At 33.2% G+C, this 18,573-nt stretch overlaps 1 protein-coding gene across 2 annotated transcripts; it reads left to right on the forward strand.

The window, feature by feature from the left end:
• The first annotated feature begins 1,558 nt into the window (after positions 1–1,558).
• LOC129262226 (COP9 signalosome complex subunit 2) lies at positions 1,559–17,055 on the forward strand. Of its 2 annotated transcripts, XR_010293706.1 has the most exons (12): positions 1,559–1,668; positions 2,693–2,770; positions 3,407–3,460; positions 4,695–4,856; positions 5,355–5,432; positions 6,012–6,186; positions 7,349–7,527; positions 8,559–8,709; positions 11,211–11,293; positions 11,895–11,953; positions 12,378–14,816; positions 15,715–17,055. XR_010293706.1 is itself a non-coding variant. In XM_054900311.2 (11 exons), the coding sequence occupies exons 2-11, from the start codon at positions 2,747–2,749 to the stop codon at positions 12,520–12,522; spliced, it is 1,110 nt and encodes a 369-aa protein (XP_054756286.1). In that variant the 5' UTR covers positions 1,559–1,668; positions 2,693–2,746; the 3' UTR covers positions 12,523–17,055. The 2 variants fall into 2 exon arrangements, 1 of the variants encoding a protein (XP_054756286.1); XM_054900311.2 differs by having other exon boundaries at positions 12,378–17,055.
• The last annotated feature ends 1,518 nt before the right edge of the window (positions 17,056–18,573 follow it).

Here is an 18,573-nt window from a genome sequence, read left to right on the forward strand (position 1 = left end):
AAACAAAATATACATTCGGAGCATATACTATTTTTGTATAGAGACGTATTAAAGACAATATAATAAATGTGAACAATACTGATATAATGCAGAAATCTTATCATCAATGATAAAGGTTTTGTGACATCTGCATTATGCGTACTATTGAAACATCAGGTCAAACGAGATCATATCAATTGATGATCCTCAAGTGCAATATCACTTGCTTTATTCTAAAGAATAAAACAAGTAATAATTCTGTGTTACATATTTCCAATTTTAAGTAAACATGAACAAGCATTAAACATGTTTTTGCTATAGCATGTATAGTAGGAACCAATTTACTATTATTAAAGCATGCAAGTGGAAAAATCTTATTAAGATGGATGTATTATGGTCACTTTCCAAGTTATCTATAGTTTTTATGCAATATTTTGAGTTGTCAAAAACCTTGTGAAAAAAAGAATGCTTGCGAAATACAAAATATGTTTGCGATAAATATCACAACACATACAGCTAGTGTTCTAATGTTAATTATTGAAAAGGAGTTTTGCAATGGATTGCAACCCATAGGATTATGACATCATTGACATCTGGATTCATTAATTGGAGTCATGCCTTACTTTGGTGCAAGTCAAAATTACATCACTGCAAAGAATACCTACCGATTATTCAAGCGTGAAGACATGCTACATATGGTATCAAATTATTCAGGAGAAGATACTCTTTCCTGTCATTTATAATGATTATGTGCTCATGTTATATTTTTTCCTTAAATTGGGGATTTATGAGGTGTCAAGTTTTTCTTGACTCACACGGTACAGGTATAGTGAATTTGGTACCTAAGAACGTGATCCAGTCGTGAATAAATTATACACCCACCAGGTCTGACTGATGACACCAATGATCTTCTTTCAACGCGCACATTCAAATGAGACTTGATATTTTCATGATTTGATGTCTCTCCTACATGTACATGTATGGAAGTCGTTAAGGGCATTTTTATCCAGTCACTTCACTTCCATACATGTTCAGTCCAAGTAGCATAACAAAGTTTTAGGTACGTCTTCCAGGCTTCCAAGCGGCAGCCAATCAGAAAATTATTCAAATTTTTTCCAGTTGGGGGGAACTGATAAAAATGCCACAAATTATCAAGGAAGACATCAGGGAATTCTGAATGGCCCCAAAATCAAAAGTAGTCAGACTGTTGTATTTTGTAATTTTTGTTGCATTAAAACAACATCCATTGGATGACTAGCTAGTAGCTATGTTGTTTTTTTTTTTTTTTTTTTTTTTTTTTTTTTTTTTTTTTTTTAGTGTAGCTTCTTAGACTGCAGTACATATCCTAATAATGCCTCAAACTTTGAACATGATTCTGTTTCTGTACATTAAAATGCCAAAATGGAGTAGCACCCTTTGCTTTGAGTTGAAATAGTAATCATGGAATTTTGAGATTTCTTCAGGGGAAAATCAGGGACTTTGGTTTCTTCAAATGCTAGAAGCCTTGGCTTCCTCCATTTACATTAAAATTGCATGTCAGTAACTTGAGGTAATCTTTAAACTTTATTTTTACAGGAATATTCAGAAGATACCAACTCTGAGCCAGATGTAGACCTCGAGAACCAGTACTACAACTCCAAGGCATTGAAGGAAGATGATCCAAAGTCAGCACTAGAAAGTTTTCAAAAGGTAAGTCTCCTAAGTTGATTATCAGAGCTTTCCTTTTTTATGTTATTAAAAATATGTCCTGAAACATCTAACAGCTTCTACTTCAGAAACCTTGATTTTTCATTGATTAGCTGTGATAAGCGAAATGGGTTCAAATTACAGAAGGACATGAAGAATTATAGCACAAACATCCTCTTTGAGTGCAGACCTTACCAAGGATAAAGGATGAATGAGGGTGCATCTAAATAAATCCAAGTAAATCGTAGTAATTCTGCTCTTGATGAAGCCCATTTTGTTTTAAAGGAAGTTAGTAACTTTGTCTAAAATTTAAGATCGATATCACCTTTCGAGCTACTGTGCTGAACTTGTGGACTTTTAGATCAGACAGGAAGCACCTGAGTGTTACAGACTCTACTGCCATTCATACATCATGATATTTACAATAGAAAATTCATGTCTCAAAAGTGAACCACCATACCAATTACCATCAAGACTTCTTCCTTTAGGCATACGATCTCTAAAAGTGTATCTGACACATACATACTCCACCTGCTTGGAATTCAGAGGAAGATGGAGTTTTAGGTTGAGTGAACTCTTGCTTAATATCTGCAATGCCCTACAACTACATCTGATATCCATTTAGATTTTCTTCTTCAATTTAACAAAAGGGGTTCTAAAACATCTAGGATTCCAACAATTATTATTGGACTATCCACAGGCATAAGAAATATAAAATGGAATGCCAGATTGTGATCTTGCCCCTATATACGTACCGTATGTTTAAAATCAACTCAATTTTCCAGAAATCATTCTGTCAAGGTCAAGAAAGAGGAGAATGTAATGAATTTCTGTGGGATTTTTCAACCAATTCAGTATACATGTACTTTCAAGGAAATATGGATAATATATCTTGGATGTCAAGATGTGAAATGTGAATTTTAAGCAACTTTTGGGGAAATATTTGTATCATTTTCTCTTTTGTAACATATGATTTTAATTATCTTGATGTTTTTTTCTCATTCAATGTTTTAATATTTTGTTTTAGGTGTTGGACCTTGAAGATGAGAAAGGAGATTGGGGATTCAAGGCACTTAAACAGATGATCAAGATTAATTTTCAGCTGGTGAGGAAACTCAAGATCTATATTAATTTGAAATACTTTTAATAATTGTAAACCTATTCTATTTCATCAAGGTGCCAAGACAATCTTTTATTGCATGAAGATAGTTATAGGGGCAAGGGCCATGACTTTTTCCCTTAACCTGCATAGTATGTTAAGTCACATTTATCTTCACTGCCGAAACTGTGATAAAATCTGAACATTATATTGTTGGTGTTCTCTTACGTACTGTGATGTGTTTTTTTCATGTTATTTGTGTCTTTTTAATGTCTGAAGCTCAAAATGGGCAGGTTCTGTTTTTTTTTTCATGTTGATTAGTGCCACTTTGTAGCTACATGTACACAATGTAGCAAAAGCTTATTGTTTGTACTCATTATTTTTTGTATGAATATGATCTAATGTTTTTCATATCAGTTCTTTCTCTTTTTTTCTAGACAACTATTAAGCTTAAGGTCTGGTTTGTCCTATCGATGATACATCCAGACTGTAGCAATCAACATGCATACATTTTATAGTCAAGCTTTCACTCAACAAGGCTGTATTATCAATCAAGAATGACACTCCTTTTGGTCAATATATTTTTTTATCAGTGACTCTGCTGTTTATGATGTATATATGTTCTCTTTATTGCTGTTACAGGGAAACTATGATGAAATGATGACAAAATACAAGCTACTATTAACATACATCAAGGTAATAAAAAAAACTATTCTATTCTTCATAACTCCATATGGCATTTGGATTTTTTTTAATATCTCTCCCAGCAGGCTAAAGATGTAAAATTTGTGTAGATATCCTTTTGAAAGATTCTCATCCTAAACTGACATGTTTGATCTCTGGGTAAGGTCCAAATCTGTTCAGTGAACATTGTCTACTAGTCCGGGGAAGTGTAAAACAAATGTCTGCTTACAGGAACAAGGTTAGCTCAGGAAATTATTCATATTAAAATTATAACAAGTATCAGTTCGTTAACTAATGCTCCATGGATTTTGATGCTATATTTCCTTGTACAATGAGCATGTTACACGATTATTCCTATAACGACTGTTTGATATCCTTAACATTTATGAGTCAAAACCTGACTGCAGACACCAATACCTATGTGATACATAAGCGACCTAAGGGTTCCTGCAAAAAGTTCAATTTTGTGTAAATTTATCTTTGGCGTGCACCCAGTAAGTATTTAAATGGCAAACGGTTCCTGTTACTTCATACATTGTATCACATTGCAATTGAGTGACCATTGTCCTGTACGTGTAGATATCATAACAGATGCAACCAATTTTACAATTGATTTTAATTTGATATTCTATTCTTGATTATGAATATAAATTACAATTAATGGTAAATATTGTGTATATCTATTTATTAACAGTGCCTAAGAGTAGGGGTGAACTTAGACTAAAACTGACTGAATTTTCCTCATAACATAGACTGTATTTCATTTGAACTGTTGCTGTTACCATAAATCTTTTCAAATGAATTAATTTCTTCAACAAGTACTTCCATTGAAAGATCAGTGCTAGGATTGGGGAATGATCATACCAAACTATGGTGTGACATGCCTGCCATAGTTAAGTTTAAATTCATATCAAAACTTTGTGAAAAATATATCATCCTTTCCATCTTATGAGAAGAAGTTGTGATCAATTACAATTAATCCAATTTCTCATTCCTCCAAAATTAGTTTATAGAATACTAGGCTAAAAATCCAGAGATTCAATTTCTTTTTCTGGTTTCATGTATGATATACACCAGGATGTGATTCACTAAGAGCTAAAATGAATTGTTAGAAACTTTATACGGTAATCATACCAATCAAATTTCAGAGAATTAACATTATCTCTGCATAATATTTATTTTACCTGATAGTGAATCACTCCCTGACAAAATGTATTACACTTTCACCACCTCTGCATTACCACAGAGTGCAGTAACGAGAAACTACTCCGAGAAGTCTATTAATAGCATCTTAGACTACATCTCTACTTCCAAGAACATGCAACTGCTTCAAGAATTCTACGAGACGACCCTCATGGCCCTTAAGGATGCCAAGAATGACAGGTTATGGTTCAAAACAAATACAAAGGTAATTCAGCTCTTCCGAATTCAAACTAAGTAGACTAGTCTATAATTGTTATTTACCAGTATTCAAATATATATTTTTTTTTTTTTTTTAATTTGTTAATTTTTTTATTTCAGCAGTGTAGCCCCATTAGTAATAAATCATATATTCATTACTGCCATTGGATGAGATAAATAAAAAAAAACATTTCCGAAATTTAATCTTTGCATTAATGTTTCTGAAAAGTGAACATGAAATTTCAAATTTTCACTTGATGATGCCCAATACAAACTCATTTGAACATTCAGAGTTTTTTATATTAGAAGCTCAATAGGAGCATGAAACATGTTTCTTTTATATTACTACTTCTAGAAAGTGATATTTATGTTAAGCTTTGATCACATTCATTGCTGTTTCAATTTTGTATTATTTCTCTAACGTCTTCCTTAGTCTTCTGATCAATGAAATTTTCATGGAATGGTAAATATACCTCATCATCAACATACTTTCTTTCTTTTGTAGCTTGGAAAACTGTACTATGACAGAGAAGAATTCAACAAGCTAGCAAAGATCTTAAAACAGTTACACCAGTCATGTAAAGTGAGTACCCCTTTTTTTTCTAGCCATATATGTTTACCATGTATATTCATTCCCGATTGTAGGGCATTTCCCGAAACTTTTTTTGTTGTTTTTTTGTCCCTCAAATTAAGGTACCTATGGTTGAATCTGTATAGAAAACTGTAAATGTAAAGATGTCTCCAATGCACCAGAGAATTTTTGGACACCAAATGTCTTCTGGGAGAATCTGAACCATTCAAGAAATTACATGTAATTAGAAAACAGGGACTACACACAAACTTTTTACACTTTAGCAGAAATATTTTTTTTGTTTTTCATATACTTATATGAAAGCCATTATGTAACACCTTGTTAGAATGATATTAAAAAATTGAAAAGATGGAAAATCTTGAAGTGTAGTGCTGCGTAAAGAAACCGTTACGTGAATAATGTTATTGTTTCAGTCAGATTTTTAAATCAAATTTTCGATGATCAGATATTATTATATCATATAGCCCCACCGCATTAAAGTAATGTAATTTCATAGGGCAGGAGGTAATGAATAATTTTATCTCATGTTCACTAAAATATAAATATTTCTTGTTAATGAATGATGTATAGAACCAAGATGGCACAGACGATCTCAAAAAGGGTACCCAACTTTTAGAAATCTACGCACTTGAGATTCAGATGTACACATCACAGAAGAACAACAAGAAACTGAAAGCTTTGTATGAGCAATCTCTACAAATCAAGTCTGCAATACCTCATCCACTTATCATGGGTGTTATCAGAGGTAGGTTCATTGTGGTTTCTTTTCATGATTATGTTTCTGAAACTCAGGAATTAAAACATGTAAAAAAAGAAATAAATAGTATCTCGTAAAGCATCAATGTCATCCTTTACCACAGATACACCGATACAATGGAAATATACCGATACAATGGAAATATGAGTTTCCTCATTTTAAATTTAGTGTTGATATCTGTACATTTTATTAATTTCATTTGTTCCATTTATTTCATCCATACATTACAAGTAAATATCTGAATTCATTTTGATTATAATCACAACATAGTAAATGGGGAATTGGAAAAGAGCTTATAAAAAAAGCTAAGAGCCTACTGGCGTGGCCACCGTTAAAGAGTTAACATGAACCAAAATAATTAAAAAAAAACATTTTAAAGTAAAATTAAAGCTTAAACATGATGACAAAAGTAGACTATCATCAATTCGCTGTGTCACTGATCATCTGACATCTTGGCATGATTAGCCATAGTCAGTAGTTATCGTGTATAGCTTTTGTAAGGTCTAATTCATAGAACTGTTTCTACCAGTTTATGCCAAACACCTATGGGTGTTGGTATGTATAGCCATATATTTTCACCAGCCAGACCAGACACAATTCAATAATATCAGCCTGTTCTGATGACAATTAGAACATTTGTAAGAAAATATTCTTGTCATTCCAAGATTCATGGATAAATTTACAATTTGCAAGGAGCTTTGATGACTTGTATACAAAATGCACTGCTTTATGCTGAGTGGTGAATGTAGACAACAACACTACAATGTTCGGCAAGCCCAGAGAAACAAACTTTATTGAATGCAACCTTTTATCACCTGACTTCACATGAAGTTCACAATTCAATATCTAAAAGATGGCAGAACTTGGAACACTTTAAATATGTTCATTTTCTGGTGGGGTTCACTAACTTTTGAGCACCACTGTAGGTCAAGAGATGATGGTTAGAATCAGGGGCCGCGGAACGGTTTTCAAAGGGGGGGGGCTGACCATGCAAAAAATCACAATCCTATGGTCATTTTTACGTTTTTGTACACGGTTTTGGAAAAAAGTGGGGGGGGCTTCAGCCCCCCCCCCCCTGAGAATGAACACCAGAGTATGACGGATTTGTTTTCTCCCTTATGTTTTGATATATAAACCATTGAACCTACAGAATGTGGCGGTAAGATGCATCTGCGTGAGTGTGAATACGAAAAGGCACATACAGACTTCTTTGAGGCTTTCAAGAACTATGATGAATCAGGTAGTCCTAGGAGAACAACATGTCTCAAGTACTTGGTCTTAGCAAACATGCTCATGAAATCAGATATCAACCCGTTTGAATCACAAGAGGTGTGTACATATGCTTCTTTTTTTAATCTTGGGGTGAAGGGTAATTCAACCCGTGAATGGATGGACGGACGGACGGAACATTTTGAAGCATATCTTTGTAGAATGAAATAAATTACGATAGAAAATTAAAAAGTTTAAAGCATTTGAACTGTGAGATAATTGATTACTGTAGAGTACGGAAGTGATGACGTGAGTTGCCATGGTGTCATGACGGCCTGGTTCTTAACAAATGAACCCGCCGAACGAGAGCGTGTTTCTCATAGGAGAAAATGGCTGCTATTGGAATTTAATTGCTTGCAACCTATTTTTCAGACAAGCCAAAGTCATACAAATGTGTACAGACGATCGTCAGCTTCGACTCTGTTTAGAACCAGCCCACCATGGCAACTGACTTTGTTTCTCTATACTAATGCAGATTTTGGATTGACTACAAGCCAACATTTTAGCTTTTTAAGCAAAGTTTATCTTGATTGTACACAGAGCGTGTTTCTCATAGGAGAAAATGGCTGCTATTGGAATTCAATTGCTTGCAACCTATTTTTCAGACAAGCCAAAGTCATACAAATGTGTACAGACGATCGTCAGCTTCGACTCTGTTTAGAACCAGCCCACCATGGCAACTGACTTTGGTTCTCTATACTAATGCAGATTTTTGATTGACTACAAGCCAACATTTTAGCTTTTTAAGCAAAGTTTATCTTGATTGTACACATATTCAAAATATTCATGATTGTGTTCACAATTTTTATTTTGCGTTTGTGTCCAACATTGAATTTTAGATGTGTAAATAGTGATTATGATAGACTTTGAAAAAAAAAAATCGATATATAGATGGAAGATCAGTCCAGAATTAAGTACGGTATTGCTTAGGATTACTGAGATTTACATTTTACAATATTGTCAACCAAATCAGAAAGATGTTGTTATTGGTGTGATTATTTTATTTTGAACAATAATAACTGCTCACTGTCTTCGTTGTTCTATGTAAATGGAGTCATTCATGTTAAAACATTTTTTTTTTCTGTTGCCAGGCTAAACCGTACAAGAATGATCCTGAGATCCTAGCAATGACGAATCTAGTCAGTGCCTATCAGAATAACGATATCAATGAGTTTGAGAAGATCTTAAAGAATAACAGACGGAACATCATGGATGATCCCTTTATAAGAGAGCACATAGAAGGTAAATTATAGTTCAGACTTTATTGATAGTGTTTGAATGCTTGTTAACCCCCCCCCCCATTTGCTATCCAATTATCCATGAAGGAATTGTCATTTGATAACAGTGCCTGTCCAGTGGAGATGTTCCCCATGGTTTTTTTTTAATGCAAGAATAGCATCCTGGGAGATTAGTCTTCTAGGGAATCCAGTCCCGACTTGGTATCAATACAGTGCGTCCCAGAAAAAACGAAACCGAGATTTAGCGATGATTTATCATAACTTAATCATAAATAAAATAGACAAATGACCTACCAATGTAAAGCTTAGAATCTCCTCTTTCATCTGGTATTAGATTATTCCTCATTCACGCATGATTGAGCAAAAACAATTCGAAGAAAGGATGCCAAAAACTCATTTGGCGGGGGGTATCTGAATTTCAAAAAGAAAATCACATGCCTAAAAAGTTCAATATCTGCTCTTTTATTTGATACCTTAATCACAAAAAATGGTCAAGAAGTAAAAAAGTTATGTTCCCTCGAAACAATGCTTGTATTTCCATAATTTCATTAAATAAACGTGTTTTCACCGGTATCCCACAGAAGCTATCACACGGCTAGCAAAAGACTAAATGCATGGCTGATCGTTAACAAAACGGAGTGTCGAGTGAGTTTGAACGCTCGCCTGTAAAACCTCTTCATTTTATGAAATTATTGAAATTCAAGCCTTATTTCAAATAACCAGAACTGTGTTATTTCTTGACCATTTTCTGTAATTGAGGTATCAAATTAAAGAGCAGATATTGAACTTTTTAAAAATGTGGTTTTCTTTTTGAAACCCAGATACAGCCCGCCAAATGACTTTTTGGTATCCCCTCTTCAAATTGTTTTTGCCCACTCATGCGTGAATGAGAAATAATTTAAGTAATTTCAGATGAAAGAGGAGATTCTAAGCTTTAAAATGATAGGTCATTTGTTTATTGTATTTGCGATTAAGTTATGATAAATCATCGATAAATCTCGGTTTCGTTTATTGTGGGACGCACTGTATATTGATAATAGGGAGTTTCACACATCGATGTATGGTGAATTCAAGAACATAGGAAATGTATTGTCAAATGCCCTTGATGAAAATGAATAACCAAGAAGTCTCTGTCAAAAATTGGTGAACCAAAACGGCAGTTTAATCCTTGACTGGACTTATGACATAATTGCAAGTTTTCTACAGCTTTGAAACTTAAAGGTCAAGTCCATCTGAGAAAAATGTTGATTTGAATAAATAGAGAAAATTGAAAGAAAGCATTATGCTGAAAATTTCATCAAAATCGGATGTAAAATAAGAAAGTTATGACATTTTAAAGTTTCCCTTATTTTTCACGAAACAGTGATATGCACAACTCAATGACATGCAAATGAGACGGTCGATGATGTCCCTCACTCACTATTTCTTTTGTGTTTTATAGTTTGAGTTAAACAATATTTCATTTTTTTTTACAGATTTGACAATAATGACCAACTTGATGGAACCATATGATATTAAATAATGCTAATTGCACATGTTCAGGGAGGAATATTTCATATTATAAAATACAAAAGAAATAGTGAGTGAGTGATGTCATCAGTCTCCTCATTTGCATACCGACAAGGACCTGAATATAATTGTTTTGTGAAATTAAGCAAAATTTAAAATGTCATAACTTTCTTATTTTACATCCGATTTTGATAACATTTTCAGTGTTATGCTTGTTGGATTTTTCTCTTTTTATTGGAATCAACTTTTTATTGGGGTGGACTTGTCCTTTATTATGAACTGCTGCACTGGTTCAGTACTTTCGACAAAGACCTCAAAGCTTTTAAGTGTCCGATTTGTTTTTATTACACTATGACTAATTGAAAGTCTTATTTATTGCTTTGGTAAATCCCCCCATAAGGGTGTGTCACTTTTTTTATTATTTCATTTGCGATTCATATCCTATTAATGATTTCACAATAAATCAACTGTTGGAAATAATTTCAGTGGTCAATGCTAGATGATACCCAAGTATAATCCACATTGTTTGTGTTTATAAAAAAAACTTTACATATAGACTCTAAATTATACCAATAAAGTTATTTTGGCTTTTTTTCAATGCTGAAAGTTTGTCCATGTTTTCCACTGTAAAGTTAAAGGATTACTTTTTCTCAGAAAATCAAATAAAACTACGTATTTTACCGAGTCTTCCTTATTTTTCTACATTACTAGAGAAAGTAAGAGACAAAATTGTTGCTATTTTAGAAATGTACCAAGCAAAATATTGCTGCAATTCTATTTTACATTGATGACTTAACATTACTTGTATGTGGGGACATTTCATGAAGGGCCTTGTCTGGGATTTTTCACTTGCAACTGTTATACCCTACTGAAATCCTGGCATCTGATTGGCTAGAGCAGTCTTGTCAATCACAGACAAGGTCTTCATGGAATGTTTTTCAGTTGTTAGTTTCATATACTTATTAAATATTTCTTACTTTTATCTGTTGTATTTAGATCTACTGAGGAATATCAGGACACAAGTCTTAATCAAACTCATCAAACCTTACACAAGAATCCATATTCCTTTCATTTCAAGAGTAAGTCCTCAATAAAAGTAGAAAGATGATGATTTTTGTCTTAATCTTGTCATTACTTCTTTTATCTCTCTCGCTTCCCTCCCTTTCTTTGTCACTACATTTCTCTCTTTCTCTTATTCCTTACTTTATCTCTATCTGCATCTCTCTCAATCTATCTGTCTCTACAAAATGAACTGACATTTATATGAATTGTTTTCATTATCAAACTCATTATTCCTTATGAATTGGTGTTGGATGTATTATGTTGCCCCTCTATTTGTCGTTATTGTCATAGGCCTACTTATCCTTGTGTTTCATTGGAAAATATTTTTGCTTCTTTTTACTCACTGTTACAATTGGCTTTCTAGCAAAAGGCAAGCCTCTACAATTTACAGTAAATATGTAACCAAAATATTGAGAGAAATGCCAATGTATTACCTAAGTTCAGTTTCCCCAACCCTCAACCCCACCCCCTCCCCTCCTGAAAAAAATATATTGAATGAATGTGAGCACAATAAATGTTGCATATTCATCTGTTATAGATATTCTGTTTCAATTCATTGATGGTATTTTAACGCTACTCGTACTATATATCCTTTCCTCACTCTTATATTTTGTACAGGAACTTAACATAGATGTAGCAGAAGTTGAAAGCTTACTAGTTCAGTGTATATTAGATAAGTAAGTACTGATACATGACACAATTATCTATTTTATGTTATTTTTGCATAATTGATGATGAATCTCAGTTTTCTAATAATCGCTACATGAGTCCTAAAATAATCAAACAGAGTCATAAGTTCATGATAAGACTTTATGAATGTACAAAATGTGAGATAGGTATGTCACAAAAGAAGAGTTTGGTCAGATGTGAAAGTTTTTTCTGCATATTTCTATTTTTACAAAAATCAAATACAAATTTTCAGGTGTGGTTTGCAAAAAAAAAGTGTGTGCAGAGAGCTATATACATTTAACACAAAAAGTAAAATTACCATAAATCAAAATGTAACTTTTCAGTGATTTAGATTTTTTTTTTTCATTTGAAATCATCATTTTATGAATCCAGTTGTAATATATACATATCTTGTAACCTTTGACCTTTCAGTACAATATGCGGGAGGATAGACCAGGTCAACCAACTATTGGAATTAGATCAAAAATCAAAAGACACAGCACGCTACCATGCACTAGACAGGTGGACGGTACAACTAGCATCTCTACAACAGTCAGTGGGCAACAAGATGGCTTGAATTACAACAATCTTGCCTCAATTGAACTCTTGCGCTACAACTGTTGTACACAGTAGGACATGAGACATTGTATTTTTATGACTACATATGTTCTGTGATATTCTGGGAAGGTAGATTGGGTTGTCGGAAAGGCCCCATCGACTGATCTCTTCTCATCAAACCACCCAGGATCGAAACCCCTCATTCTTTGTTAGGATTGCCGTCTCCTGACATCAACAGTAATGTATTCCTGTCATCAGTCTAACATCATTATAGGAAAAATCTTTCCCCCGATAGAATCAATAGGCTTTTCTATTTTGGACCTAGATGATGAATAACTTGAGACATTATTGGGGTGATGAAGCGCAGAGCATGTGGCTAAAGTGCTACCAGCCTCGATGGAAGATGCACCAAGTTATTAATTTAAGTCTCTAAACCATTGATATGGATAGAATTGTGCATAGTTATGGTCATGCTATTTTATTATAAGAATTTGTTATTAACAAAGTGAAGATACACCATGATAAATCGTAACCAACATGTTTCTCTCCCATAAAGTCCCCTTTTTCTTGTTCTTTTGAATATATGAATATTTCTCTTACCTTATATTTGACTTTATTTTTGTTGTATTTTTTTTCTTATTGACAGTGCCTATTTTGATTTTAGCCCTGTTATCTTTCATTCAATGTTGGCTTTCTTATCATTGATTGGAAGTATGTTTGTTTCATGGCTTAATTTATGTTGCATATGTAATGTTAATAGTAATAATGATAATGAGTTCTTATAAACCACACTTGTCTGTGAGATATGACAGTCCTAGCTGACTGACTTAGGTGCATAGAACGGTGTGTCCCTTCGCTCTCCTACGGATGATCCTTTTCCATTCAGTTCTACCCTGGGCTAGGTCTTCAGCATCCAGTAGAGGGAGATCCACATCTTGTCTGACTTGGTCCCTCCATCTGGAAGGGGGACGTCCTGGTGGTCTCCCCTTGTCAAAGTCATTTCTGTACGCCTGAACTGGAAAGCGGTTTTGTGACATACGGCATATGTGCCCGTACCACCTCGGGCATTTTTTTGTAGCTTCCTCTTGTGTTTGATAATACAACAGAAAAACATAATAATTTGGTAGATTCCCAATACGGCCCCGCCCACTTTGCAGGGGACGGGCCAATTTCTAACTGTGGGGAGGACATCGCAGGCAACGCATAGCGATGGTGTACTGTAATCTGACTGTGTCAAATGAGAACCTTGGCAAGAGCAGAGGAAGAATTCACGGAAAACAGTCTAAATTTCGCAAAGAATGACGCGGACATGCATGCAGCGCGCATCACAGCTACAGAGATTAATGTCATTATTAAATGTCAATGTCATTTTTTCCCATGAGGCATTGCAAATTTCAGCCTGACCTCTGCAACCAAATGGTGGCACACCATATTGTGAATCCACCAAATTGGATTCTCACTGTTGAGAAATAATCAAATTCACAAGAATTTGTGAAATTTGATATGAAAATTTACAGAATTAATATTTGTTAATGCCATTTGTTAATGGACCAGTAGCACAATATGGGGTAATAAATTAATGAAAAATTTGAAATTAAAAGATATATATAAAAATTCAGTGGAAACCTGTTGACAAAATATTGTTTGTATCGATATAAACAAATTATTATATTCAGGTTGAAAATGTGAAAACCATAATAAACAGCTATTCTATGGGACAGGTCATTTAACAATATTTCAAAATGTTCTAATGGCTGTGGTTTTTCCACATCTGAGTTTTGATACCAATCAAAATTTTGATTAAAATTAGTACACAAAATTTGTGGCAATCTGGTAATCTTTTTAGAATAAAACATGAGATGTTTCACTTTTTAAGGGCTATATTTCCAAACTTATATGATTTGAGTCTGCAAACTATAAACTCCCTTGCCTAAGAATATGAATTGCATAGCTTTTCAATGAATTAAAAAAAAAAAACAGTATTCACATATAACCCATAGATGAGAATATAAATCCTCTATGTAATGGAAATGGCAAAAGCTGAAAATAAAGTACAGTTTTATCCTGTTTGAAAGCTCGTAGATATAAAGCAAATAATACAGGCTCAGCTGCAGTGATTAATTAGCCATTTGTCTTCCTATGAAGTTATAATAATAATAATAACTAATGTAAAGTGCTTTGATTGTGCTTTTGCCCCACAATACTTCATCTCTTTCTCATAGCTTTATCTCCCTCTCTCATTCACTTTTGTTGGAAAACAAGGTGCTTGATTTGATCATTAGCATATTTTGAATGACTTCCTGTTTTCAGAAAGTCCTATTTGTGATATTTTGACGATTCCATAAAGTAAGAATAGAGAAATAAAGTGGTTAGCAAATGAAATAGTTGATATAATTGCCTGTTTTATAACTGTTTATCAAATTTCCTTTAATGAAAAATATGCTCATTATACAATTTTCTTTATTGCACATACCTTACATTGAAATTTTGAGGCTAACATATTGAAATCAAACTAAGAATCTCTGATAAAGGTTTCTCAAGTAAATATCTGAAAATTGATTTATACTGGAGAAGTTGGAAAACTACTTGGATAAGAAGATTGTTAAGAGTATTTGTAAATAGTGTGAAAAACTTATATTGTTCTTTTGATACTTCATTATGTGTGTGATTAAATCACCAATGTTGAACTCACTCGTATGGAAGAGATTAATAATATACAGGTTTGAAGGAGATGTTTTCCCGTTTAAAATGTGTTTAAGGTTAAACAAAAAAAATCAGAAATTGATGTAGAGTCTAGTTATGGGCCTTTTGCGTCAATCTTATATCCTTTGGTAGAGGGAAGAGATCTGATAATCATTTAAACACATAATCCCAATTGGGAATATGGCCATTGGTATTATTAGTTTGAAGGATCTTGTGCTGTCTCCCTTCTTCCTTCCTCATTGTCTGTATCTCTGTCTGTCTCTTTCTCTTGTTCTCTTATTCTTTCTCTGGCTTTCTCCCCCCCCCCCCCCTCTCTCTTGATGGTATGACTACTATTCAGAATTTTGGCCATTTAAATCCTAACCAGTTGCTATTAACAGGAATACCATGCTATACAAATCTTTCAAACAATTAAAAACTTTGCGGATTCTACCTTTGCAGTTAACTGAATTTATGCATTTTGTTTTGAAATATGTAGTAAAGACTGGCACTTTATTATATATATAAGCGGATACTTATGTGGTTAATTTAATCAGAAATTTTCCAAGTACATCATGACAATATTTTTTGTATTTGCCCATGCTGATACCAATATTGCACAGCCAAATCGTAATTGTAACAACTTCTGAATGCTGAATAAGTTGAAATTTGTAATCTACATCAGATTTGCTCACTAAGTTAATGGTGCAAACAATATATTATTATGTTATAGTAAAGACAGGCTCATCCCTAGAAAAAGGATGGGAAGTATCTGCTTTTTTCATCAGATTACTTTGATAAATTCTGAGAGAAAAAATGAAATAATCCTCAAAGATGATGTTACATCATTGGAAAATCTGAAATATATCCAACATAAACCATTTGAAAGCCCTTGTAATCCATATTGATAGGGAAATGACATTACCTATGCAAGATATGCTGAAAACCAAGGGCACTAATAGGTTCAATTGCTTATCATTTTTGCAAATAAATATGTTCTCCATGCTCCTCAACTACCAGAAATATTCACTCATGGTGATGTGGTGAGTTAGAGACATGTCTAGCATAGGCAGTAATCTTGGGAGGGGGAAGATGTGTTAGATTTGTTCCATCCTGAAATTTATGATTTTATCCAGCAGCCAGTTGGAGATTTTCACTTTCCACCTTGCCGTGATAAAAATATTAAGAAATCGCTCCATAACATTTGTATGCAATCTAGGCAATGCCTATTGTTGGAGAAAAAAAAAAGTTAACTAGACTCCTCTTGATTAAATGTTTGATAACAAATTCATTATTAAAAATACATCATACCCTGGCCTTTATTATCTCATTAAATTGTTGATTAAATATATGTTGACATAGATTTCATTTGTCATTTTATTTCTAAAATGGATGGCAACATTTGTAACTCTTGAAATCAGGTGTCATCATGTTGTCAAGCTCCCTCTCTTGTTCATACTGTGCTTGAATGTCGCACACACCCATGAAACCAACATGCATATGCATATGACCATATAAGGAGTGTTCATGAATAATGCATTGGTTTCTATGTTTATTAGGCAAATGACATGCATGTACAAATGAATCGTAACAAGGCCAACTTTTCCCTCTATTTTTATTATTTTTGTTTGTTCTAAAAATACTGGATGCAGTATATCTCCACCCCTTTAGAATTCTGTAATTCCTCTAGATAATTATCAAACGTTAAAAGCAAAGTAATTTGTTTTTTGAGGAATGGGAAATGAAATTACTTGGGTGTATTGATGCTTGTTGACTGGTGTATATTGGTGTTACACCTGTCTTCTCGGATTAAATAAATAATATGACATGAAACTACTGAGAAATTAAACACTAATGTATGCCAAGTGAAGTCCAGTTTTGTGTTGATTTATTAATTAATGCGAATAAAGATTGGTTTATGTACAAATAGATTGTTTAGATGAATGGAAGGGTGGATTAATAGATTATTGGATGGATTAATGAGGTGCTGGATACTTGAATTAATGAATAAGTGATGGATAGATTGGTGGATGAATGAAATATAAGATGAGGAAGAAAAGATCATTAAAAGGATGGATGTATTGATAGATTGATTAATACACGGACTAATGGGTTGATGAATAAAATAGATAAAAGGATTGACAGATAGATGGATGAATGAATTAGTGAATGCATGGATGGATTGGTCTCTATGTAGAGCTTGGTTGCATGAAGAATAAATATATGATGGATAAATGAACGAATTATACAATGATGGAAGTGTAGATATATCAATGAACTGAACGCATTGATGAATTATTAATGATAAAACAATAGATTGGTTGATTGATAGATTTATTAATGGAAGAGTGGGCTGATAGATAGTGATAGACAGATCAATTAATTTGAAGGGTGCATGAATTAATTTTTTTTTCCAGTTTCAGTTTTAGTTTAGTTTATTTCACTTCCATTTTCTGATAATAAACATAACAAACATATATACATATGTATGAATGTACATAACAGAATAAGTGTCATAAGAATACTTCAATAATCAATTAACAAATTCGTAGGAAATAGTCGGAGTATATATAATTCTTTTTGTTCCAAACACATTTTAATAATTAGACAAATTATAGATTACAGTTAGCATGTGAAAATGAAAGTGAGGGACTTATTAAAAAGCAAAGCTTGTAATGGTAAGTCCCTTGGGACAAATTTATAGTAATCTTAAACGTATGTAATTAAAAGTAAAGTAGGTCAATCTTGACCATATATGAAGAACGGCAAAATAGGTTTGAATAACAAGGAAAAGATGGATTGATCGATATATTTATTGGGATATACATGTAGCGTGATTGATTAAATGATGGATTGATCGATATATTTATTGGGATATACATGTAGCGTGATTGATTAAATAAAAATGATTAATTTATCCATGTATAAATGTATGAATGGATGATTGATGAAAGGATTGATTGATTAATGAATAGATTGATGGATTGACAGTAAAGAGGTGGATTGATGAATGAATTTATAGGTAGATGGATAACATGATGGATGGAGTGATGAATGAATGAATGCCTAGTTGAATTGTTTGATGACTGAATTAATCATTGATCGGTAGATGCAGATCGCGGATGGACAATCAAATCAAATCAAAATAAGAATCATTAATATTATATTTAGTTATTTATGTCTGGTCTAATAAAAAATTGAAGATTTTAAAAGTCATGTTCGCTTGAACTTTAAGAGTGATATTGTATTGCTAAAAACCCTACACATTATACTGACATTCAATTCTATTTGGTAACCTTACTATATGTCACTGCTCGTTATCTAGATCTCTCTTTGTCCGTAGGCAGAATTCGAGATACTACATCACATTCATTTCCAAAATCATCCC

Source organism: Lytechinus pictus, chromosome 5, assembly GCF_037042905.1.
Source record: "Lytechinus pictus isolate F3 Inbred chromosome 5, Lp3.0, whole genome shotgun sequence".
Taxonomy (NCBI): domain Eukaryota; kingdom Metazoa; phylum Echinodermata; class Echinoidea; order Temnopleuroida; family Toxopneustidae; genus Lytechinus; species Lytechinus pictus.

Excerpts from the sequence above, each read along its gene's own strand:
- LOC129262226 (XM_054900311.2), top strand. The coding sequence starts at position 2,747 with ATGATCAAGATTAATTTTCAGCTG. Across the intron at positions 6,187-7,348 it reads TATCATGGGTGTTATCAGAG|AATGTGGCGGTAAGATGCAT; the intron begins GTAGGTTCATTG and ends TTGAACCTACAG. Across the intron at positions 11,294-11,894 it reads ATATTCCTTTCATTTCAAGA|GAACTTAACATAGATGTAGC; the intron begins GTAAGTCCTCAA and ends TATTTTGTACAG.